Consider the following 23,552-nt stretch of genomic DNA (forward strand, 5'->3'; position numbering starts at 1 on the left):
GATGTTGCAGATGTATAGAACGTTGGTTCGGCCGCATTTGGAATACTGCGTCCAGTTCTGGTCGCCACACTACCAGAAGGACGTGGAGGCTTTGGAGAGAGTGCAGAGGAGGTTTACCAGGATGTCACCTGGTATGGAGGGGCTTAGTTATGAGGAGAGATTGGGTAAACTGGGGTTGTTCTCCCTGGAAAGACGGAGGATGAGGGGAGACTTAATAGAGGTGTATAAAATTATGAAAGGCATAGATAGGGTGAACGGTGGGAAGCTTTTCCCCAGGTCGGTGGTGACGTTCACGAGGGGTCATAGATTCAAGGTGAAGGGGGGGGAGGTTTAACACAGATATCAGAAGGACATATTTTACACAGAGGGTGGGGGGCCTGGAATGCGCTGCCAGGCAAGGTGGTGGAGGCGGACACACTGGGAACGTTTAAGACTTATCTAGACAGCCATATGAACAGAGTGGGAATGGAGGGATACAAAAGAATGGTCTAGTTTGGACCAGGGAGCGGCACGGGCTTGGAGGGCCGAAGGGCCTGTTCCTGTGCTGTATTGTTCTTTGTTCTTTGGATTAAAAAGTGAGCTGAGTAACAGGAAACAGAGAGCAGTGTGAATGTTTTTTTTTCATCATGGAGGAAGGTATAGAGTTGGGTTTCCCAGGGATCACTGTTTTTCCAGGTATTCATTAATGACCTAGACTCGTCTGTACGGTGTGCAATTTCAAAATCGGAGGTATCGTGAACTGTAAGGAGGATTGTAATAGTCCTCAAGAGGACACAGACAGGTTTGTGTTATGGGCAGACAAGAGGCAGATTAAATTTAATACAGGAAATGAGAAGTGAAACATTTTAGTAGGAAGTATGAGGAGAGGCAATAGAAAATAAAAGACACATTTCTAAAAGTGGTGCAGAAGCAAAGGACCTAGGAGTATATGTGCACACCTCCTTGAAGGGGGCAGGTCAGGTTGAGAATGCACTTAATGAGGCATTCAAGATCGTGGGTTTTATAAATAGCAGCAGAGTACAAAAGCAAGAGACCAATATTGACCCATAGGGAGATGGTGGTGTAGTGGTAACGTAACTGGACTAGTATTCTAGAAAAAGGCAAAATGCTACAGATGCTGGAATCTGAAACAAAAACAGAAAGTGCTGAATAAACTCAGCAGGTTTGACTGCATCTGTGGAGAGAGAATAGAGCCAATGTTTTGAGTCAGGATGACCTTCGGCTAATATTCTGGAAACATGGATTGAAATCCCACTAAAGGTAGTTGGTGGAATTTAAGTTCAATTATTAAAATCTGGAATTGAAAGCTAGTAATAGTGACCATGAAACCATTGTCATAAAACCCCATCTGGTTCACTAATGTCCTTAGCTGGACAAGCCTGGCCTACATGTGGCTCCAGACCCAAAGCAATGTGATTAATCCTTAACTGCTTTCTTAAATGGTCTAGCAAGCCACTCAGTTCTAGACCAACTAGGGATGAGCAACAAATGCTGGCCTTGCCAATGACGCTCACATTCCATGAAAGAGTTGAACAAAAACAAAAACAAAAAGATATGAAGATATTGGAGTGAAAGCAGAAAAGATTTGTGAGAATGATTCCAGGAATGAGTGACTTCAGTTACATGGATAGTTTGGAGAAGCATGGGTCATTCTCCTCAGAGAAGGTTCAGGAGGGATTGGATAGAGGTATTTAAAATCATGAGGGATAGATTAGAAAGATATATAGGGAGAATATAGCGTTGGTGGAAGGGTGTAAGACCAGAGGACACTGATTTAAGGTGATTGGCAAAAGAATCCAAGGCAACATGAGGAAAACCTTTTTTTTCAAACCACACTCAGTGATTAGGACCTGGAATGAACTGCCTGAGAATGTGATGGAGACAGATTCAATTGTGGCTTTTTTGGTAACTTGGTAAACAGCAGAGGAGAAACATAAGTGTTGGGCTACACAGAAGGTTGGGGGAGAGGGGGGGGGGGGGGGGGGGGGACGAGCTGGAAGCAGCTAGCTGAGTTGCTCTTACAGACAGCCAGCACCAATAGGACGGGCTACATGGTTACAGCACAGAAGGAAATCTTTGTATGATTCTATCATAGTTTGATGTAACACACCTGCCCTTATAAAACAATGTATCCTTTGATGTGAACATCGGTTAGGAGGTGCATTAGTATATTCTATAAAGCATCCATTTCAATGTATCATTCTAATGCTGTGGAGATGCCGGCGTTGGACTGGAGTAGACACAATAAGAAATCTCACAACACCAGGTTAAAGTCCAACAGGTTTATTTGGTAACAAAAGCCACTAGCTTTCGGAGCGTGCTCCTTCGTCAGGCAAGTAGGAGTTCTGTTCACAAACAGGGCATATAAAGACACAAACTCAATTTACAAAATAATGGTTGGAATGTGAGTCTTAAAGGTACAGACAATGTGAGTGGAGAGTGGGTTAGACACAGGTTAAAGAGATGTGTATTGTCTCCAGCCGGGACAGTTAGTGAGATTTTGCAAGCCCAGGCAACGTCTGGAGGTGTCTGTTGTGATCCTCCTCATCTGAGCAGATCCTGTGTATACGGAGGGCTTGTCCATAGGGGATGGCTTCTTTAACGTGTTTAGGGTGGAAGCTGGAGAAGTGGAGCATTGTGAGGTTATCCGTGGGCTTGTGGTACAGTGAAGTGCTGAGGTGACCGTCCTTGATGGAGATGCATGTGTCCAAGAATGCAACCAATTCCAGACAGTAGTCCATGGTGAATCTGATAGTGGGATGAAACTTGTTGATGTCATCATATTGTTGTTTCAGTGATTGTTCACCATGAGTCCAAAGGAAGAAAATGTCATTGATGTATCTAGTGTATAGCATTGGTTGAAGATCCTGTGCGGTATCCTCCGTATGCACAGGATCTGCTGAGATGAAGAGGATCGCAACAGACACCTCCAGACGCTGAAAGATGCCCTCATAAGAACAGGATATGGTGCTCGACTCATCGATCGACAGTTCCGACGCGCCACAGCAAAAAACCGCACCAACCTCCTCAGAAGACAAACACGGGACACGGTGGACAGAGTACCCTTCATCGTCCAGTACTTCCCCGGAGTGGAGAAGCTACGACATCTTCTCCGGAGCCTTCAACATGTCATTGATGAAGCCGAACATCTCGTCAGGGTCATCCCCACACCCCCACTTCTTGCCTTCAAACAACCACGCAACCTCAAACAGACCATTGTCCGCAGCAATCTACCCAGCCTTCAGGAGAACAGTGACCACGACACCACACAACCCTGCCACAGCAACCTCTGCAAGACGTGCCGGATCATCGACACAGATGCCATCATCTCACGTGAGAACACCATCCACCAGGTGCACGGTACATACTCTTGCAACTCAGCCAACGTTGTCTACCTGATACGCTGCAGAAATGGATGTGCCGAGGCATGGTACATTGGGGAGACCATGCAGATGCTATGACAACGGATGAATGAACACCGCTCGACAATCACCAGGCAAGAGTGTTCTCTTCCTGTTGGGGAGCACTTCAGCGGTCACGGGCATTCGACTTCTGATATTCGGGTAAGCTTTCTCCAAGGCGGCCTTCACGACACACGACAGCGCAGAGTTTGATAGCCAAGTTCCGCACACGAGGATGGCCTCAACCGGGATCTTGGGTTCATGTCACACTATCTGTAACCCCCACGACTTGCCTGGGCTTGCAAAATCTCACTAACTGTCCCAGCTGGAGACAATACACATCTCTTTAACCTGTGTTTAACCCTCTCTCCATTCACATTGTCTGTACCTTTAAGACTTGATTACCTGTAAAGACTCGCATTCCAACTATTATTTTGTAAATTGAGTTTGTGTCTTTACATGCCCTGTTTGTGAACAGAACTCCCACTTACCTGACGAAGGAGCAGCGCTCCGAAAGCGAGTGGCTTTTGCTACCAAATAAACCTGTTGGACTTTAACCTGGTGTTGTGAGACTTCTTACTGTCATTCTGATGCAACAGGAACAAAACACGCATCAAACCCAGTATCTTCCATTTTTATGTGTCTAAATATCTTCTATTCCCTTTGGATTTAATTTACTTTCAATTCATGATACTTTATTTATAGATGTAAAATACTGTAGTATTTCGAGATCTCTCTTTATACTAACATATTCAGTCTTGTCCCTGTGTCCAAACCAGATGATTGCAGATACCGCTGGCAAGTGTCAATGTCGCCGTGTTTACATTTGGACTCCATCACTTTCAATACAATCAAACTCACATTTCAGGTTCTGAAAAGCATTCCTGCTTCGAATATTCTGGAATTCCCCGCTTGATGGTTTTCTTTCAATTTATAACATTTACGATCAGATATTAATATGTGTTAATCATGTCTGACCACATTTAGATGTATTTAAGGATGGAGACTGCTTCTCGGTTGGTCATTTCTGTTGCGGATGTTATAGCTTGAAGCGTTACTTACTTTCTCGATGTAGGCAGCCAGCCTGTCGTTGAGAATGATCATCTCTTTCCTGTCGTTGGTTCTGGTGCTCAGGAATTCCTGATTTGTTGCCGACGCGGCGTCCAGGTCCAGACTGGCCGCTCCCAAATAGGTCGTACCTATGCTAAAACAGTAAAGAGTTCACGATGTTAGCAACATTCAAACTGCATCTTAGCGATGAGAGGTTGCAAAAATGTTTTCTGTATTAGCGTCTACATTTCGAATTCGCTATCACTCGGTTATTGGGAAGGTTTGAGAAAAATGGATTACACGTGTGGTTACGAAAAGCTAATCTTTTAAATTTACTATGTATGCAGGATATTGAAATGAAGGCTGAAGAGAAGTGGTGTTTAACTAAAGACATCAGACAGCCGATTCAACAATGCTTCGCTGTAACAGCTCGGAGTGTTATAGGAATGATGAGTGTATAACGTCCCACACCTACCTATTTAAACAATACATTCTGGCTCCATAGCATCAGATTGAGGGGACCCCATAAATACGGAGGGGAATCGCCCTGAGAAGTTCCCAGGTAAGGGTTTACCCGGCAATTATCGTAGAATCACACAGCGCCGGAGAGGCCATTCGGCCCATCGGTGGCACAGTGGTTAGCACTACTGCCTTACAACCCCAGGGACCCGAGTTCGATTCCCAGCTTGGGTCACTGTCTGAGGAGTCTGCACGTTCTCCCTATGTCTGCGTGGGTTTCTCCGGGTGCTCCGGTTTCCTCCCACTGTCTGAAAGACGCGCTGGTTAGGTGCATTGGCCATGCTAAATTCTCCCTCAGTGTACCCAAACAGGTATCGGAATGTGATGATTAGGGGATTTTTCACAGTAACTTCACTGCGTGTTAATACACAAGTGTTCTTGTGACACCTATAAATAAATATCGAGTCTGCACCTGCATGAGAAACACCTGATCTCCTACCTAATCCCATTTGCCAGCATTTGGCCCATAGCTTTGAATGTTATGGCATGCCAGGTGCTCATTCAGGTACTTCCGAGGCAAGTACATTCCAGATCGTCATCACCCACTGGGTAAAAAAGTTTCCCCTCAAATCCCCCCTACACCTCCTACCCCTCACCTTGAACCTATGTCCCCTCGTGACTAAAGGGGTATCCAGGAGGCCGAACGTCCCCGAGACAATTGCATTAAATTGGGAACCATCCCATAGGCGGCACAATGGTTAGCACTGCTGCCTCACAGCGCCAGGGACGTGGATTTGATTCTCGGCTTGGGTTACTGTCTGTGTGGAGTTTGCACATTCTCCCTGTGTCGGCGTGGGTTTCTTCCGGGAGTTCCGGTTTCCTGCCACCATCCAGAGATGTGTGGGTTGGGTGGATTGGCCATTCTAAAATTGCCCCTTAGTGTCGGGAGTCTAGCTGGGGTAGATGAATGGGGTTGTGGGGAAGGAGTTTGGGTGGGATTGTGGTCGGTGTAGACTTGATGGGCCAAATGGCCTCCTTCTGTACTGTAGGATTCTATGAACTCACAAAGCAGTTTAAATTGCTAACTTCGGATGGTTCTGCCAGTTTTACACCATGGTTACTCTGAAAGAGTTAGAATGGAAAATAAACACTTGTAATTTCAGCATAACTATTTTAAACATCCAGAACAAGCCCTGCATGGCACATACCCACAACCCCGACCACCCCCCAGGGGTCCCTCCAACTAAACACTTCAGCCCCCCGCCCCCCCCCCCCCCCCACCCTATAGCACACATTTCCAGCAACCCCTTCCCCACCCCCATAGGATAACCCTGACCTGACTCCCCAGGCTGGATTGGGCCACACCCCACATCAGCTGGATCTCCACTTGACCCAGCCACATGCCCCCGACTTGCATCAGCCCAATGTCTGACCAACTCCCCCGTGTCCAAAACCCCACCCCCATGCTCCAACTCCTCTCCCCATGCCCAACCCTACCCCCATACCCAACCATCTCTGATATCTGAGTCCCCCATGTCTGAACCTCTCTACCCCCAATGTTCTAAACCCCACCTCACATTCTCCCTCCTCTCCTTGATGTCCATGTCCCACTCCCCTGCCCATGTCCAACAACTCTCCTGTCCATTTCCCTCACCCCCATATCTTACTACCCCCATGATGTCCAACTCCTCCATAATGTCTGACTCTCCCCCAAAATCAGGCTCTCCCCATGTCCAACCCCGCCCCCCCATGTCTGACTTCCCCACACCCTCGACTCACATGTTTGCCTCCAGACCCCTCTCCTATGTCCAGATTCTACTCCTCTCTCCATGTCTGAACCCCCCCCCCCCCCCCCCCCCCATCCTATTCACTGGTCTTAGAAACTTACTTTCTCCCTTTCAATGGGACCTTTAAATTCACCTGCATTCCCCGAAAAAGGGGCCTGTTCTTCTTTGCTCTGCTCTGGTTACACTTCTCCGCTGGACGGGTTCGCGCTGAACTACCTGAGCCCCACTGAGTCAGAAAGGTAGGGCAAGACAGGCTCTTCAGAATGTCAGCAAGGTAACTCCGACCACCGCACCCCCCCTCCCCATCCCCTTCCCTCCCAATTTACCACTGATTGCCACTCCCATGCCCCAACAAGTTACAATAATCAACTAAAACAGCTCAGATCACTGAAAATAAATGCCTTCAAATCTTTAAGATTAGCTTGATTCAGTCTCAAACCTATCCCTTTTAATGTAGCTTTGTATTGAATGTTTTAATGATGTAACATTATTTGAAAACTGGAGAGTGCATTCAGGGCATTAACTTTGTTTGGAGACTGGCTATTTGCAGTGTGCAAAGCAGATCTGATCTACAGCTGAATGGCACATTAATGCCATTGTCTGAATTTATTTAAATACAATCTGCTATTTTAGACACCATTTCACCGCTCTTTTTTCAGTTGCTCACGTAACTGATGAAAAAAAGAAAAAGGCCACCATTCCAGTCAGAATTAAATATATTTACAGACACATAGAATCCTACAGTGCAGAAAGAGGCCATTCGGCCCATCGAGTCTGCACCAACCACAATCCCACCCAGGGCCTATCCACATATCCCTACACATTTACCCACTAACCCCTCTAACCTATGCATCCAGGGACACTAAGGAGCAATTTAGAATGGCCAATCAACCTAACCCGCACATCTTTGGACTGTGGGAGGAAACCGGAGCCCCCGGAGGAAACCCACGCAGACACGAGGAGAATGTGCAAACTCCACACAGACAGCGACCCGAGCCGGGATTCGAACCCAGGTCCCTGGAGCTGTGAAGCAGCAGTGCTAACCACTGTGCCACCCCTCAAAGATCACTCTTTTTAGTGTCACACGCAGGTTAGGTCATTTAAAACGGCGAGGAACTCCTGCTGACCAACAGAAGTCCTGTTGTCTGCGTGTAAATGCGGAAGATTGCATTCTGCGTTGTTGATGTCCAAAAATTCCGAACATAATCCTTAAAAACGCTCGAATCCCCATTAAAATCGGAAATATTTGGCTGTTCACGATTTAAAATTACAAATATTAATATCCCAGTCATTGTTGATCATGTCGGGAATGAAATTCATGACTTGTACGAACTGATGCTCCCTTAATACCTCCATTACTTCCACTGTAGGAATATGAATAACGAGTATCGTAAAATCGATCAAAATCTCATCTGTTTGTGGCAAATAGTCTGACGACCATTGCGCATAGATGGGTCAGTGCTGTATGTATTGAACCGACATTCCTTCACTCCGTGCGGATATTTCGAGTGGCTGAGACAGGGACCGTTTTAGTTGAATTCTAATTTAGTTTGAAGCAAAGGGTTGCAAATGAAATCATCTTCGTGTGACCAGTGGAAGTAAATGAAAAGATATTTCTCGATCGACAAGGTCTGCACCTTTTGTTAGACATTCCTCGCGAAGTGTTCCGAAGGTCTCACACAGAATACAGTTATTTCCCAATAGCCGGTATGCAAGTTCGAGGGCGCCTCTTTAAAAAGATTGCTGAGCGATTTTTTTTGGCAAGGTATCCTTCAAGTCAGTGTGTGAAAAAAATAGCTTTCTGATCCAGGTTAGTTAAAATATTTATCATACAATATTGTACAATAGTGCCCCACATTGTCTTTTATATCTGTGCATTTCTTTCTTTCACCTGCTCTTGCTATTCTATTCTGAATTATTAATCGATGGGTTAATCCTCTCGATTTATAAGAATGAAAACACGACATTTTATTTAATGTCTACTGACCCAACACTCTCATTGAGATGATATGTACAAATCCATTAACCTGCTTGAATATACCCCCTCGACCAGTCAGCATCATTTTGCTTTAGGATTATTCTAAGATTCTAATACGAGAAAGGCAGCGTTTACTTCAAAACTTCCTCGTGCCTTCATAGAAATCATAGAAACCCTACAGTACAGAAAGAGGCCATTCAGCCCATCGAGTCTGCTGCCTCACAGCGCCAGGGACCCGGGTTCGATTCCCAGCTTGGGTCATTGCCGTGTGGAGTTTGCACATTTTCCCCGTGTCTGTGTGGATTTCCTCCGGGTGCTCCGGTTTCCTCCCATAGTCCAAAGATGTGCGGGTTAGGTTGATTGGCCATGCTAAAAATTGCCCTTAGTGTCCTGAGATGTGTAGGTTAGAGGGATTAGCGGGTAAATATGTTGGGATATGGGGGTAGGGCCTGAGTGGGATTGTGGTCGGTGCAGACTCGATGGGCCGAATGGCCTCTTTCTGTACTGTAGGGTTTCTATGATGACTTCACACTGTATCCACACAGTTAGGCACAAATAAAAAATATTCAAAGTTGAAGAGTTAATTAAAGTTAAGATGAAGGTTAATTTACAGCGGTCGTAATAAAATGAAATCAGATGACACAATCACGACAATAACGCTTCCAGTCACTTGCAAATTTCTAAACACATTGCAGATAGCTCTAGTACCAATTGTTTTACCTTCCAAGTTACATTAGTGAAGTACAAAAAGTATAGAGAAACAAAAACCAGACGATCAACCGAAAATAAATAGTAAATTAAATATCGGCAAACAGGCTTCATAGGGTTAAATAATTCTACTGACATATATTAATACAAATAACATGTAGGCCATGATAAACTATAATTCTTGGGTAGGATGCGAGGTAATTGTGCAGAACTTTGCGAATACTATATTATTTCAATCAATAACACATTAAATATCACTGGGAAACTGCTCCATTGTTATTTGGTATTTGCGCCTATTGGCTTTGTGATGTGGCTGGAATAAATGCACACACAATTCCTTATTGGATCACATTTCATAAGATCGTTTCCCTTTACGACTTTAGAGGTTAAAAAAACATTCAACAAAAGCCGGGCAATGTTGTCGTTAATAAATATACCCGTGTCAGAAATCAGAGACGACTGTTTAAAGTTGATTTATGTCAAACCACTAACGACCATTTTACTTTATTTCATTTGTGCATTCCCTTAGGTTTGAGAAGGCTTCATGAAAGGATCTTTGGTATATCGTTGAAGGGGGTGGGGTGGGGGAGATGACTGGACCCACCCTCCCATTCAATCCTAATATGATAGAGCAGGAAAACTCTATGAAGTGAGCTGTGCAAACGACCCAGTAACAAGAACACAGCACCGCCAGGATTGTTTTTATTTAGGTTGGAGCTTTTTGAAATCACTCCCAGGACTGTCTTCCCCAAAGCATATTTAGTTAGTGTCAAATTTTCGCCTTGACCTATTTGATCTGTCCGTTGTTTTTTGTTTGCTTGGATATCGCAATAATTTTAGGGTTTACTTAATGACATCCCTAGCTCCTATTTTAAATGTAGATTTTCCATCATAAAATCATTCCATCTGCAATGTTGAATTATTGTTTCTGATCCACCCCAGTATTTAATGTGACTTCATGCAGGGATTTTTATACAAGACTGTGCAATGTCTAAGTAACAGGAGGAGGACATTCTGTCCTCGGGGCCTCATTCGCTTTTTTAACCAGATTATGGCTGATCTGTATCTCAACTTCATTGACCTTCCTTTGCTTCAGATCCTTGATACCTTCAACTGATAAAAATCCATTGGTCTTAGTTTTGCGGATTTCAATTGATCCAACATGTAGTCTTTTGGGAGAAAGAGTTTTCAGATTTCTACTCCCCTTTGTGTTATAAGGTGTTTTCAGATTTCACAATAATTTGAAGATTATAGGAGTCAGCTGTGGCTCAATTGTAGCATTCAGGTCTGAGTTAGAAAGCTTCCAGGCTCAAGTTGCACTCCAGAGATTTGTGCAAAGTCTAGGTTGACATCGAGAGCAGTACTGAAGGACTATTGCATTGTCAGAGGTGTTGACTTTCGGATGGGAAGTTAAACCCAGGCTGCATTTACCATGTGGTTGGTTGTTAAGTATCTGCCTACGATATTTTGAAGAACAGCATGATAGTTCTCCTAGTCATCCTGCCCAATATTTATCCCTCAACCAAAATCACTAAAACAGACTATTTGGTCATCATCACGTGGCTGTGGGAGCCAGCTCTGCACAAATAAAGTTGTCACATTGTCCTACAGTGACTACACTTCAAAAGTATTATTTGCTTTGAGATGTCATAAGACCATGAAAGGCTGCATACAGATGCAAATTTTCTTGTTTATCCCCCAACTCGCATTTTTTGTGGATTTCACCATCATAAATTATTCTATATACTCTATGGAATCTCACTCTTTTACATCACACATCAATCATCTCACCATTCCCAGTATAAACCTTCTGACTTCCACAGACTAAACTCAATCCATCCCTCCATTTCCTGTAAGGATTCCATTCCATTTTCCAGAGAGAACTTCTTTGTCTCTATTGTTTCTGTTCTGATGATGTCACCTTCCATTCCAATGCTTCCAATATATTTCCCAACTGAGGATTCACATTCACTGTGGTTCAGAGGGCTTTCAACTGCCATTTCCCACACTTCTGCTCAGTCACCGCCAAACACCATCTTCCGCTCCCCTTTCAGCATTCGGAAAGGATTTGTTCCTTTGTGACATTCTGGAATACCCCCCCCCAGTCTCATTCTCCTTCCATCAACACTTTCCCATGCATGGGCAGGAGATGGAACTTTTATCCTCTCCCTTTCTACTGTCCAGCGGTCCAAGCAATCCTTCCAGGTAAAAAAGCAATTTATTTGTACCTCTAACAATTTGATATACTATATTCGCTGCTCACGGTGCAGTCTCCAATACATTGGGGTGGCCAAATGCAGATTGGGTGATCACTTTGCGGAACATCTCTATTTAGCCCCCAGCTGTGACCATGAGATTGCAATCACCTGTTATTTTAATCCTTTGTCCCAATTCCATTTGGGCTTCTCTGTCCTCAACCTCTTACACCGTTCCAGTAAAGCTAAAAAAAAGCTTAAAGAATTGCATTTTATGATTAGATACTTTACTTACAGCCTTCAACATGGAGTCAAATAATTTCTGCCCTCACTTTTCAGATGGTATTTGTCTGCAGTGATTCTATTTTTCCCATTTACACATTTCCTAGGTTTCTGTTTAATTTTGTTTCTTTACCACTTTTTGCCTTGGACCATTATCCCTTTTGTCATTTAATCCCTCCTACCTCCCACCCTACACAGATCTCCCCTTTAGTTTAGTTTTACCCTGCCCCTTACCTTTGCTTAAAATCTGTCAATTCCAACAAAAATTCATTGACCTGAAACATTCACTCCGTTTCTCTCTCCACAGATGCTGCCTGACCTGCTGAATGTTTCCAGCACCTTCTGCCTTTATTTCAGATTGAAGGAGCTGTGCTCCGAAAGCTTATGGTATTTGCTACCAAATAAACCTGTTGGACTTTAACCTGGTGTTGTGAGACTTCTTACTTTATTTCAGATTGCCAGCATCTGCATTATTTTGCTTTTTTGTCTAAATTCCAGGCTAGTTTATGCAACCTATTCTCAGAACTTAACCCTTTAAGCCTTGGTTTAACTCTGGTGAATCTGCACACTGCCGCCTCAAAGGTCAATGCTGCGTAAATTTCCTGTGGTGCGGGGTCCAAATTTCAATGAAGCCAGCACTCCAGGTGGGATCTGATATGAGCGCCGTGTACAACTGAGGTACTTCTTGCCTGATCAAATAGTATTGTCCAACCATTTAATAGTTTTTTTTTTGTAAGGCTGCTTTTGAAGTATTTTCCTTTCACATCAAATCAATTCCTTTCCTTTAGCTCACAGCCCGGCTGCTTTAAACGAGCGTTACAGAAAAAAAAGTCAACCCCTGTTCTTTACCTGGTGATGCGAGGTCCATAAACTGCTGAGTAGGTCCTCCTGGCCGCCTGCATGCCACCTCCCCCTACCAGGCGCCCAGTGCTGCGGTTGTAAGTGGCCGAGCGATATCGTGCTTGGCGGCGAGGTGGGGACGGGCTGGACACCCGCACGCGGTATGAGACGCTGCTGCCGCTGCAATCCTCAAAGTGGCGGCGGTAAGAAGACATCCTTTCCGGGCTGCGACTCATCTTGTTGGTTGCCTGGTTTAACTGACTGTTTGTCTGCTCTCCCTTTTAGTGCGGGGCTGATGCTGTGCAACTTGCACATGCGGCAGGGTGGACATTTTATAGACTCCTTGCAATACCAGATCAGCGCATGAGACGGTTTGGATTTTTTTTCCCACCTAAGTTCAATATGTAGGCGGGCCTTCTCCCTTAATATTTGTCAAAGTCGTGCTAAGCGGCACAAAGGGATGCACAATCTTAAAATAGAGCGTTTAAGCAATTAGACACCACGTTGATGTAATCCTTGTGGATGGGGCTGAGGCACAGAAAGTGGAGCACTTGCACTTTACAACATAAATGTATTTAATTAGCTACAATCAGATATCGCCCCAATACTTTCCCCTTGCTGGAGCCTTTGAGCAAAAAGTTTGTTAGTTATTTCGAAAGACAAGTGTTTGTAATTTACTTTCAGAAAATATATAGCGTTTCTGTATCAGATTTCGAGAATATTGACTCAACCTGATGTAATCAAATTAACGAGATCTTAGTGGACACCTAATTGGATGGCAAGATCTTATTTTCATTACATGGTTTAGCAAAAGGTTATTTACCTAATTCTGAATATGTAGGTCAGCAAAAATCTGTATTTCACAGAAATTAACCATTCTTAATTATTTCATGTTATTTTCCACTACTGTAGTGGAAAACGTGCCTTTATCTAAATATAAAATCACTAACATCTCGGACTTCCCTTTCATGTATTAAATGTATTAAACAGTAAATAATTCTGTTAGGGACACAATTTACTCCTTGAAAGACCACTGAGCCCAAGCTATAATTGTATGTGATCAGGTTGAAAGGTCATTAAATCGCGTGGTATCATTTTGCATTTGTCCTGCCGAACAGGAAAATAATTGGGGGAATTTACATTGAAGATAAACATGTTTGAATAGGTTGGACATTCAGTAATGTGCATTTTTATGAGATTCATTTTGCAAACACTTGTGCGATAATGACAAATTCCTAATACAATGACTCGAAGGTACGTTTTAAACAAGTGCTATTCATGTGTTCAAAAATGTTGCAAACATTTAAAAATTATGTTGTTGCGGAGCAAATGGTAATTTTCGGCTAACCTTGTGGTACCAGTGGTTTGGAATATTGCACAGAAGAACTGAAGAGTGTAAGATGGAAAGAAGGCTGGAAGAGGTCATACATGTAGGAAAGCGTGAGATCATAGAAAATTTTAAATGTAATTCATAAAGGAAACATTGAGGAAATCAAGTCGACAGATTAAAAATAAGTGTAGACATGAATTTCAGCAATGGTAGAATAAGGTTGCACAGCTGTGGGTGATATCACAGAGTGGAAGTAAGCAGTTCTCATAATAGATAGGTTATGTGTTTTGATGCGAAACTCTGGATGAACAGGGCATCAAAGTTTTGCAAAGCCCCAATTGACTGGCCAGGAAGAGAGCTAAAATCAGTAGTAAAATCCCAGTTTATGGCTTCAGGCTTCTCTATATATAGTTTAAGGAGGATTTGATTCATCCATAATTGCTGTGGAGAGCTTGAGGGGACAAGGAGACATAATCCATTCAGCAAAAGTCGCAGAGAATATCATTCATGACCTTGACCAGTGCTGTCGCAACATGCTATGAGTGGGACAGAAGGTTAGCTAAGGATTTGTTTGAGGATTTAGAAATGAAAGAGAGGTTAAAGGACTAATTGAGATTGGGCATTTTAAGGAGGAGGGATTAAAGATAGCAGACATTGACTGACATTCAATGGTTTTACTCCACTATCAATGCCCTGGGGGTTACCATTGGCCAGAAACTGAACTAGACCAGGCATATAAATACTGTGGTTAGAAGAACAGGTCAGAGGTTGGGGATTCTGTGGCGTGTAACTCACTTCCTGACTCGCCAAAACTTGTCCACCATCCACAAGCCAAAAATGTGATGGAAAACTCTCTGCTTGCCTGGATGAGTACAACTCAAACAACATTCAAGAAGCTGTACATCATTCAGGACAATGCAGCTCATTTGATTGGCACCCCATCCATTACCTTCAACATCCATTCACTTCACCACCAAAGCACAGTGCGCACTATCTACAAGATGCATTGCTGCAATTCACCAAGGTTCCTTTGACAACATATCCACACTCACAACCACTATCACCTAGGAGGACAAGAAAAGGGCAGCAGATGCATGGGAACTACTTGGAAGTTCTCCTCCAAGCTACACACCATCCTGACTTTGAAATATATCGCCGTTCCTTCACTATTGCTGAGTCAAAATTCTGGAATTCCCTCCCTGACAGCTTGGAGGATGTAGCTACACCACATGGGCTGCAGCAGTTCAAGAAGGCAGCTTGAGACCATCCTCTCAAGGGCAATTAGAAATGGGCAGTAAATACTGGCACAGCTCAGTTGATTGGACAGCTGATTAGTGATGCAGAGTGATGCCAACAGCGTGGGTTCAAATCCCATTCAGGTAGAGGTTATTCATGAAGGTCCCATCTTCTCAACCTTTCCCCTTGCCTGAGGTATGGTGACCCAGTTTAAATCACCACCAGCCAGCTCTCCCACTCAAAGCCCAACAGCCTATGTTCATCTGAGACTATGGCGAGTTTATCTTTACCTAATCCTATGGGGAAAAAAATCCAAGTTGTCTTGTAAGTTATATTAGAGGATAGGGATGATAAAGCATGGGATAAAAGCATGGGTAAATAATTAATGTCAGTTAACTGGGCGGCACGGTAGCACAGTGGTTAGCACTAGTGCTTCACAGCTCCAGGGACCTGGGTTCGATTCCCGGCTTAGGTCACTGTCTGTGTGGAGTTTGCACATTCTCCTCGTGTGTGCGTGGGTTTCCTCTGGGTGCTCCAGTTTCCTCCCACAGTCCAAAGTCCAAAGATGTGCGGGTTAGGTTGATTGGCCATGCTAAAATTGCCCTTAGTGTCCTGGGATGCGTGGGTTGGAGGGATTGGTGGGTGAATGTGTGGGGATGTGGGAGTGGGGTCTGGGTGGGATTGTGGTCGGTGCAGACTCGATGGGCCGAATGGCCTCTTTCTGTGCTGTAGGGTTTCTAAGATTCTAATTCTAAGTTATACTTGTTATCAAAAATAGAGGATTTGACTGAGGAGAGGGAGTTACTTTGCACATGAGATTGAATAGCCTAACTTTGCTTCAGCACTGCTATAAAAGCCTACTGAAACTTTTCTTGAGTGCAAAACCCTGCATCTTCTGTGTGTTCCCAAAGATCTTGAATAGATAATATCATGATATCGGCCCAAGCAACTTATGCAACACATTTTTTTACAACATTTTGTCAATGTCTGTGCAGGCAAAATTTTCATTATTCATTCCTGAAACAAGAAGCATGATGAAGCAAGATGCTCTGTATTCTGATGTCTTGTTCGATGTGCCACTACACAAAAAGGTTCATCTTGTTGAATTTATGTTATCCTGACAGGACTTACGATTTACCATACACCAGTCTGCAATACCTACCTTCTTCAGATCTTCATACACCAGTCTGCAATACCTACCTTCTTCAGGCCTCCAGAGGATGACTGCTCTTTGACTAGGACTACCCTTTCCATAATTAACCACACAAAGTCTGAGGGTCATCAGAGAGAGCTATGGAGTGATTTGCAATGCTGTGGAACAAACCATCAGTTTCCTCAAGCAACAGTTTCACAGCTTGGATCACATGGGGAGATCATTTTCCTTGAGAGTAATAGAAGTAGCGTGTCTGGGTACATTTTCAATAAATGCTAATTATGCAATATCAATTAACGATACTCATTAAAACATTAATGATTGATTTCTCTTGATTGATAACAAAGTGCTCTATATTTTTGCATTCTCTTGCAAAGATTTGTCCTATATTGCTGTCCTTTCTTGTCTCTATCACACGAACAGAACTACCACAGAACTTCAAATATTGCTGTTGTGCTGCAATGCTTCTTTGTATAGTGCAGTGATGTAGTACAACAGTAATTTCCAACACAGCATGTTCCCAAACTCAGGCATACTTTCAAGCAGATATCAACCATCAAGTAGGTATGATTTTCTACGGGGAGAGAGAAAAAACTGATCTGTTTAATTTAACTGTTAGTTTGTGACAACAAATTATTTCTACTTTGAGTTTAAAACGTGTTTTGAAACAACTTCATCAAATTTAGCACATTTGCTTGGAAGGTCTAACTTAGTGCCATATTACCTCTTTGAAAGGGACAACGTATTTTGGCATGCTAAAATCAAAAATTACAAGTGACACCACAACATTTAGATCCTTCCTTGGAAATGAGATTATTATCGATTACACTATAAAATATTATTACAGTCCTAACAAAATGTTATTTTTAAAAAAAACTATTCAATATTTATTACAGACAGCAACATGTCTTCATGCATATGATATTCTGATTCACGCGTAACATATTGCTATTCAGATTTCATTATTTATTAATCATACTAGTGGGTCATCTTTAAAAATAATCGAGGATTGGGACAATTTCAGTGTCCAACAGGTTTATTTGGTAGCACAAGCCACTAGCTTTCGGAGCGCTACTCCTTCATCAGGTAAGTGGGAGTTCTGTTCACAAACAGGGCATGTAAAGACACAAACTCAATTTACAAAATAATGGTTGGAATGCGAATCTTTACATGTAATCAAGTCTTAAAGGTACAGACAATGTGAGTGGAGAGAGGGTTGAGCACAGGTTAAAGAGATGTGTATTGTCTCCAGCCAGGACAGTTAGTGAGATTTTGCAAGCCCAGGCAAGTCATGGGGGTTACAGATAGTGTGACATGAACCCAAGATCCCAGTTGAGGCCGTCCTCATGTGTGCGGAACTTGGCTATCAGTTTCTGCTCAGTGATTCTGCGTTGTCGTGTCGTGAAGGCCGCCTTGGAGAACGCTTACCCGAAGATCAGAGGCTGAATGCCCTTGACTGCTGAAGTGTTCCCCAACAGGAAGAGAACACTCCTGCCTGGTGATTGTCAAGCGGCGTTCATTCATCCGTTGTCGTAGCGTCTGCATGGTCTCCCCAATGCACCATGCCTCGGGACATCCTTTCCTGCAGCGTATCAGGGAGACAATGTTGGCTGAGTTGCAAGAGTATGTACCATGTACCTGGTGGATGGTGTTCTCACGTGAGATGATGGCATCCATGTCGATGATCCGGCACGTCTTGCAGAGGTTGCTGTGGCAGGGTTGTGTGGTGTCGTGGTCACTGTTCTCCTGAAGGCTGGGTATTTTGCTGCGGACAATGGTCTGTTTGAGGTAGTGCTATTGTTTGAAGGCAAGAAGTGGGGGCATGGGGATGGCCTTGGCGAGATGTTCATCTTCATCGATGACATATTGAAGGCTCCGGAAAAGATGACGTAGCTTCTCCACTGCAACCACGTTGTCTACCTGATACGCTGTCGGAAAGGATGTCCCGAGGCATGGTACATTGGGGAGACCATGCAGAGGCTACGACAACGGATGAACGAACACCGCTCGACAATCACCAGGCAGGAGTGTTCTCTTCCTGTTGGGGAACACTTCAGCAGTCACGGGCATTCAGCCTCCGATCCTCGGGTAATCGTTCTCCAAGAGGGCCTTCATGACACATGACAACGCAGAGTCGCTGAGCAGAAACTGATTGCCAAGTTCCGCCTCAACCGGGATCTTGGGTTCATGTCACACTACCTGTAACTCCCACGACTTGCCTGAGTTTGCAAAATCTCACTAACTGTCCTGGCTGGAGACAATACACATCTCTTTAACCTGTGCTTAATCCTCTCTCCACTCACATTGTCTGTATCTTTAAGACTTAATTACCTGTAAAGACTCACATTCCAACCATTATTTTGTAAATTGAGTTTGTGTCTTTTTATGCCCTGTTTGTGAACACAACTCCTACTCACCTGATGAAGGAGCAGTGCTCCGAAAGCTTGTGCTACCAAATAAACCTGTTGGTACTTTAACCTGGTGTTGTGAGACTTCTTACTGGAAGGAGAGACAGAGGGTTTCTGGAAGTCCATATAAGCCACATTAATGGACACTTCATTTGTTATTTATTCAACAAATTCAACAAGATGCGGGAGGTTATGGTGAAGCTGTATAAAATTCTTGTTAGGCCACAGCTAGAGTACTGTGTGCAGTTCTGCTTGCCTCACTATAAGAGTGATGTGATTACACTAAAAAGGATGCAGAAAGATTCACCAGGATATTGCCTGGGCTTTTGTGTTTCAGCTCTGAAAAGAGGCGAGTTAGGTTGGGGTTGCTATCCTTGGAGCAGAGAAGGCTGAGGCGGATACCTGATATGTACAAAATTATGAGGGACATAGATAGAGTAGATAGGAAGAAACGTTTCCCCTTGGTAGAGGGGTCAATGCCAGGAGGCATGCTCTTAAGGAAGGGGGAGGATATTTGGAGGGGATTTGAGGAAAAACGTTTTAATCCGGAGGTGGGAACACTCTCAACATTTAAGAAGCATTTTGATGAGCACTTGAAAAGCCAGAGCATACAAGGTTACCGACCAAGTGTGAGAAAATGGGATAAGGATAGTGTGCAGACACGATGGACTGAAGGGCTTATTTTTGTGCTATAAGAATCTGACCCTATAACCAGGTTGATTAGCCATGACTTATCATTTACAAATCCATGCTCTCGACGAGCAGCTCACGTTTGACCCAGGACTCAGTCATACCATCCCTAATCGGCAGCCATTGTATTTAAAACTCACGTTACCAACTGAAGGGAGTTACCAGCAACAACTGTGTCTGCAATCCCGGAGACATTTCAACCACTGGCGATTCAGAAAGAATTTTCACCCTGAAATGCACCAAGAAGATTGTATGCAGCTTTAAACGTCTCTATATTCATTCTGCAACAAGAATTCAGTGTCTCCTTCATTATTTCAAATATTTTCAAAACAAACTGGAAAATAAATCCCACTAATTCAAGGAGCCAGGTGGGAGAAAAAATTACAGACACATCTCTTGATGTAATCACAATTCCTATGCCCTAACCCATTCAACCATTATTCTTGATTTTAATGTGTGTCCCACAAATAAACCTTTTGTGTGTTTTGTCACATAAGGAAACCCAATTTCCTTTGAAATGATGAGGAGGGAAGAAGCCAGAGAACAGAATCCCTGCACTCTCCCTCTGTGCTGCACAGTCGCTGCACTCTCCCCCTGTGTGTGGGGCACAGTCCCCACACTCTCCCCCTGTGTGCGGCACAGTCCCCGCACACTCCCTCTGGGTGTGGGGCACGGACCCCGCACTCTCCCCCTGTGTGTGGGGCACGGTCCCCGCACTCTCCACCTGGGTGTGGGGCACAGTCCCCGCACACTCCCTCTGGGTGTGGGGCACGGACCCCGCACTCTCCCCCTGGGCGTGGGGCACGGTCCCCGCACTTTCCCCCTGGGTGTGGGGCACGGTCCCCGCACACTCCCTCTGGGTGTGGGGCACGGACCCCGCACTCTCCCCCTGGGTGTGGGGCACGGACCCCGCACTCTCCCCCTGGGTGTGAGGCACGGTCCCCGCACTCTCCCCCTGGGTGTGGGGCACGGTCCCCGCACTCTCCCCCTGGGTGTGCGGCTCGGTTCCCGCATTCTCCCCCTGTGTGTGCGGCTCGGTTCCTGCACTCTCCCCCTGGGTGTGGGGCACAGTCTCCGCACTCTCCCCCTGGGTGTGCGGCACAGTCTCCGCACTCTCCCCACGTGTGTGCGGCAGGGTCTCCGCACTCTCCCCCCGTGTGTGTGGCACGGCCCCCGCACTCTCCCCCCGTGTGTGTGGAAAACGGCCCCCGCACTCTACCCCCGTGTGTGGGGGGCATGGCTCCCGCACTCTCCCCCTGGGTGTGTGGCACGGTCTCCGCACTCTCCCCCCGTGTGTGCGGCACGGTCTCTGCACTCTCCCGCCGTGTGTGTGGCACGGCCCCCGCACTCTCCCACCGGGTGTGGGGGGCATGGCCCCCGCACTCTCCCCCCGGGTGTGGGGGGCACGGCCCCCGCACTCTCCCCCCGGGTGTGGGGGGCACGGCCCCCGCACTCTCCCCCCGGGTGTGGGGGGCACGGCCCCCGCACTCTCCCCCCGGGTGTGGGGGGCACGGCCCCCGCACTCTCCCCCCGGGTGTGGGGGGCACGGCCCCCGCACTCTCCCCCCGGGTGTGGGCGCACGGCCCCCACACTCTCCCCCCGGGTGTGGGGGGCACGGCCCCCGCACTCTCCCCCCGGGTGTGGGGGGCACGGCCCCCGCACTCTCCCCCCGGGTGTGGGGGGGTACAATCCCCGCACTCTCCCCCCGGGTGTGGGGGGCACGGCCCCCGCACTCTCCCCCCGGGTGTGGGGGGGGTACAATCCCCGCACTCTCCCCCCGGGTGTGGGGGGCACGGCCCCCGCACTCTCCCCCCGGGTGTGGGGGGGTACAATCCCCGCACTCACCCCCCGGGTGTGGGGGGCACGGCCCCCGCACTCTCCCCCCGGGTGTGGGGGGGTACAATCCCCGCACTCTCCCCCCGGGTGTGGGGGGGTACAATCCCCGCACTCTCCCCCCGGGTGTGGGGGGCACGGCCCCCGCACTCTCCCCCCGGGTGTAGGGGGGTACAATCCCCGCACTCTCCCCCCGGGTGTGGGGGGCACGGCCCCCGCACTCTCCCCCCGGGTGTGGGGGGGTACAATCCCCGCACTCAGCCCCCGGGTGTGGGGGGCACGGCCCCCGCACTCTCCCCCCGGGTGTGGGGGGGTACAATCCCCGCACTCTCCCCCCGGGTGTGGGGGGCACGGCCGCCGCACTCTCTCCCCCCGGGTGTGGGGGGCACGGCCCCCGCACTCTCCCCCCGGGTGTGGGGGGGTACAATCCCCGCACTCTCCCCCCGGGTGTGGGGGGCACGGCCCCCGCACTCTCCCCCCGGGTGTGGGGGGGGTACAATCCCCGCACTCTCCCACCGGGTGTGGGGGGCACGGCCCCCGCACTCTCCCCCCGGGTGTGGGGGGGTACAATCCCCGCACTCTCCCCCCGGGTGTGGGGGGCACGGCCCCCGCACTCTCCCCCCGGGTGTGGGGGGGTACAATCCCCGCACTCTCCCCCCGGGTGTGGGGGGCACGGCCCCCGCACTCTCCCCCCGGGTGTGGGGGGTACAATCCCCGCACTCTCCCCCCCGGGTGTGGGGGGCACGGCCCCCGCACTCTCTCCCCGGGTGTGGGGGGGTACAATCCCCGCACTCTCCCCCAGGATGTGGGGGGCACGGCTCCCGCACTCTCCCCCCGGGTGTGGGGGGGTACAATCCCCGCACTCTCCCCCCGGGTGTGGGGGGCACGGCCCCCGCACTCTCCCCCCGGGTGTGGGGGGGTACAATCCCTGCACTCTCCCCCCGGGTGTGGGGGGCACGGCCCCCGCACCCTCCCCCCGGGTGTGGGGGGCACGGCCCCCGCACTCTCCCCCTGGGTGTGCGGCTCGGTTCCCACACTCTCCCCCTGTGTGTGGGGGGCACGGCCCCCGCACTCTCCCATTGGGTGTGGGGGGCACGGCTTCCGCACTCTCCCCCTGGGTGTGCGGCTCGGTTCCCGCACTCTCCCCCTGTGTGCGAGCCTCGGTTCCCGCACTCTCCCCCTGGGTGTGGGGGGGCACGGCCCCCGCACTCTCCCCCTGGGTGTGGGGGGCACGGCCCCTGCACTCTCCCCCTGGGTGTGGGGGGCACGGCCCCCGCATTCTCCCCCTGGGTGTGGGGGGGGGGGCACGGCCCCCGCACTCTCCCCCTGGGTGTGGGTGGGGGGCACGGCCCCCGCACTCTCCCCCTGGGTGTGGGGGGGGGCACGGCCCCCGCACTCTCCCCCTGGGTGTGGGGGGATCACGGCCCCCGCACTCTCCCCCTGGGTGTGGGGGGGGCACGGCCCCCGCACTCTCCCCCTGGGTGTGTTGGGGGCATGGTCCCCGCACTCTCCCCCTGGGTGTGGGGGGCACGGCCCCCGCACTCTCCCCCTGGGTATGGGGGGCACGGCCCCCGCACTCTCCCCCTGGGTGTGGGGGGGGGCACGGTCCCCACACTCTTCCCCTGGGCGTGGGGGACACGGCCCCCGCACTCTCCCCCTGGGTGTGGGGGGCACGGCCCCCGCACTCTCCCCCTGGGTGTGTGGGGGGCACGGCCCCCGCACTCTCCCCCTGGGTGTGGGGGGCACGGCCCCTGCACTCTCCCCCTGGGTGTGTGGGGGGGCACGGTCCCCGCACTCTCCCCCTGGGTGTGGCGAGCACGGCCCCCGCACTCTCCCCCTGGGTGTGGGGGGGCACGGTCCCCGCACTCTCCCCCTGGGTGTGGCGAGCACGGCCCCCGCACTCTCCCCCTGGGTGTGGGGGGCACGGCCCCCGCACTCTCCCCCTGGGTGTGGGGGGGCACGGTCCCCGCACTCTCCCCCTGGGTGTGGGGAGCACGGCCCCCGCACTCTCCCCCTGGGTGTGGGGGGCACGGCCCCCGCACTCTCCCCCTGGGTGTGTGGGGGGCACGGCCCCCGCACTCTCTCCCTGGGTGTGGGGGGGACACGACCCCCGCACTCTCCCCCTGGGTGTGGGGGGGCACGGCCCCCGCACTCTCCCCGTGTAGGGGGGGGGGCGACACACGACCCCCGCACTCTCCCCCT

General features: G+C 48.4%; 1 protein-coding gene across 1 annotated transcript in view; it reads right to left on the minus strand.

The window, feature by feature from the left end:
- LOC144493971 (desmin) overlaps positions 1-13,457 on the minus strand; it is a 47,228-nt gene extending 33,771 nt beyond the window's left edge. Inside the window, exons 1-2 of the mRNA XM_078213547.1 lie at positions 12,710-13,457; positions 4,464-4,605 (exon numbers count right to left, since the gene is read on the minus strand). Of these exons, the coding sequence (XP_078069673.1) occupies positions 4,464-4,605; positions 12,710-12,936 (369 nt within the window). The 5' untranslated portion in view covers positions 12,937-13,457. The remainder of the gene's footprint in view (positions 1-4,463; positions 4,606-12,709) is intronic.
- Between the last annotated feature and the right edge of the window lie 10,095 nt (positions 13,458-23,552).

Source organism: Mustelus asterias, chromosome 5 (assembly GCF_964213995.1).
Source record: "Mustelus asterias chromosome 5, sMusAst1.hap1.1, whole genome shotgun sequence".
In the NCBI taxonomy this organism is placed as follows: Eukaryota; Metazoa; Chordata; class Chondrichthyes; order Carcharhiniformes; family Triakidae; genus Mustelus; species Mustelus asterias.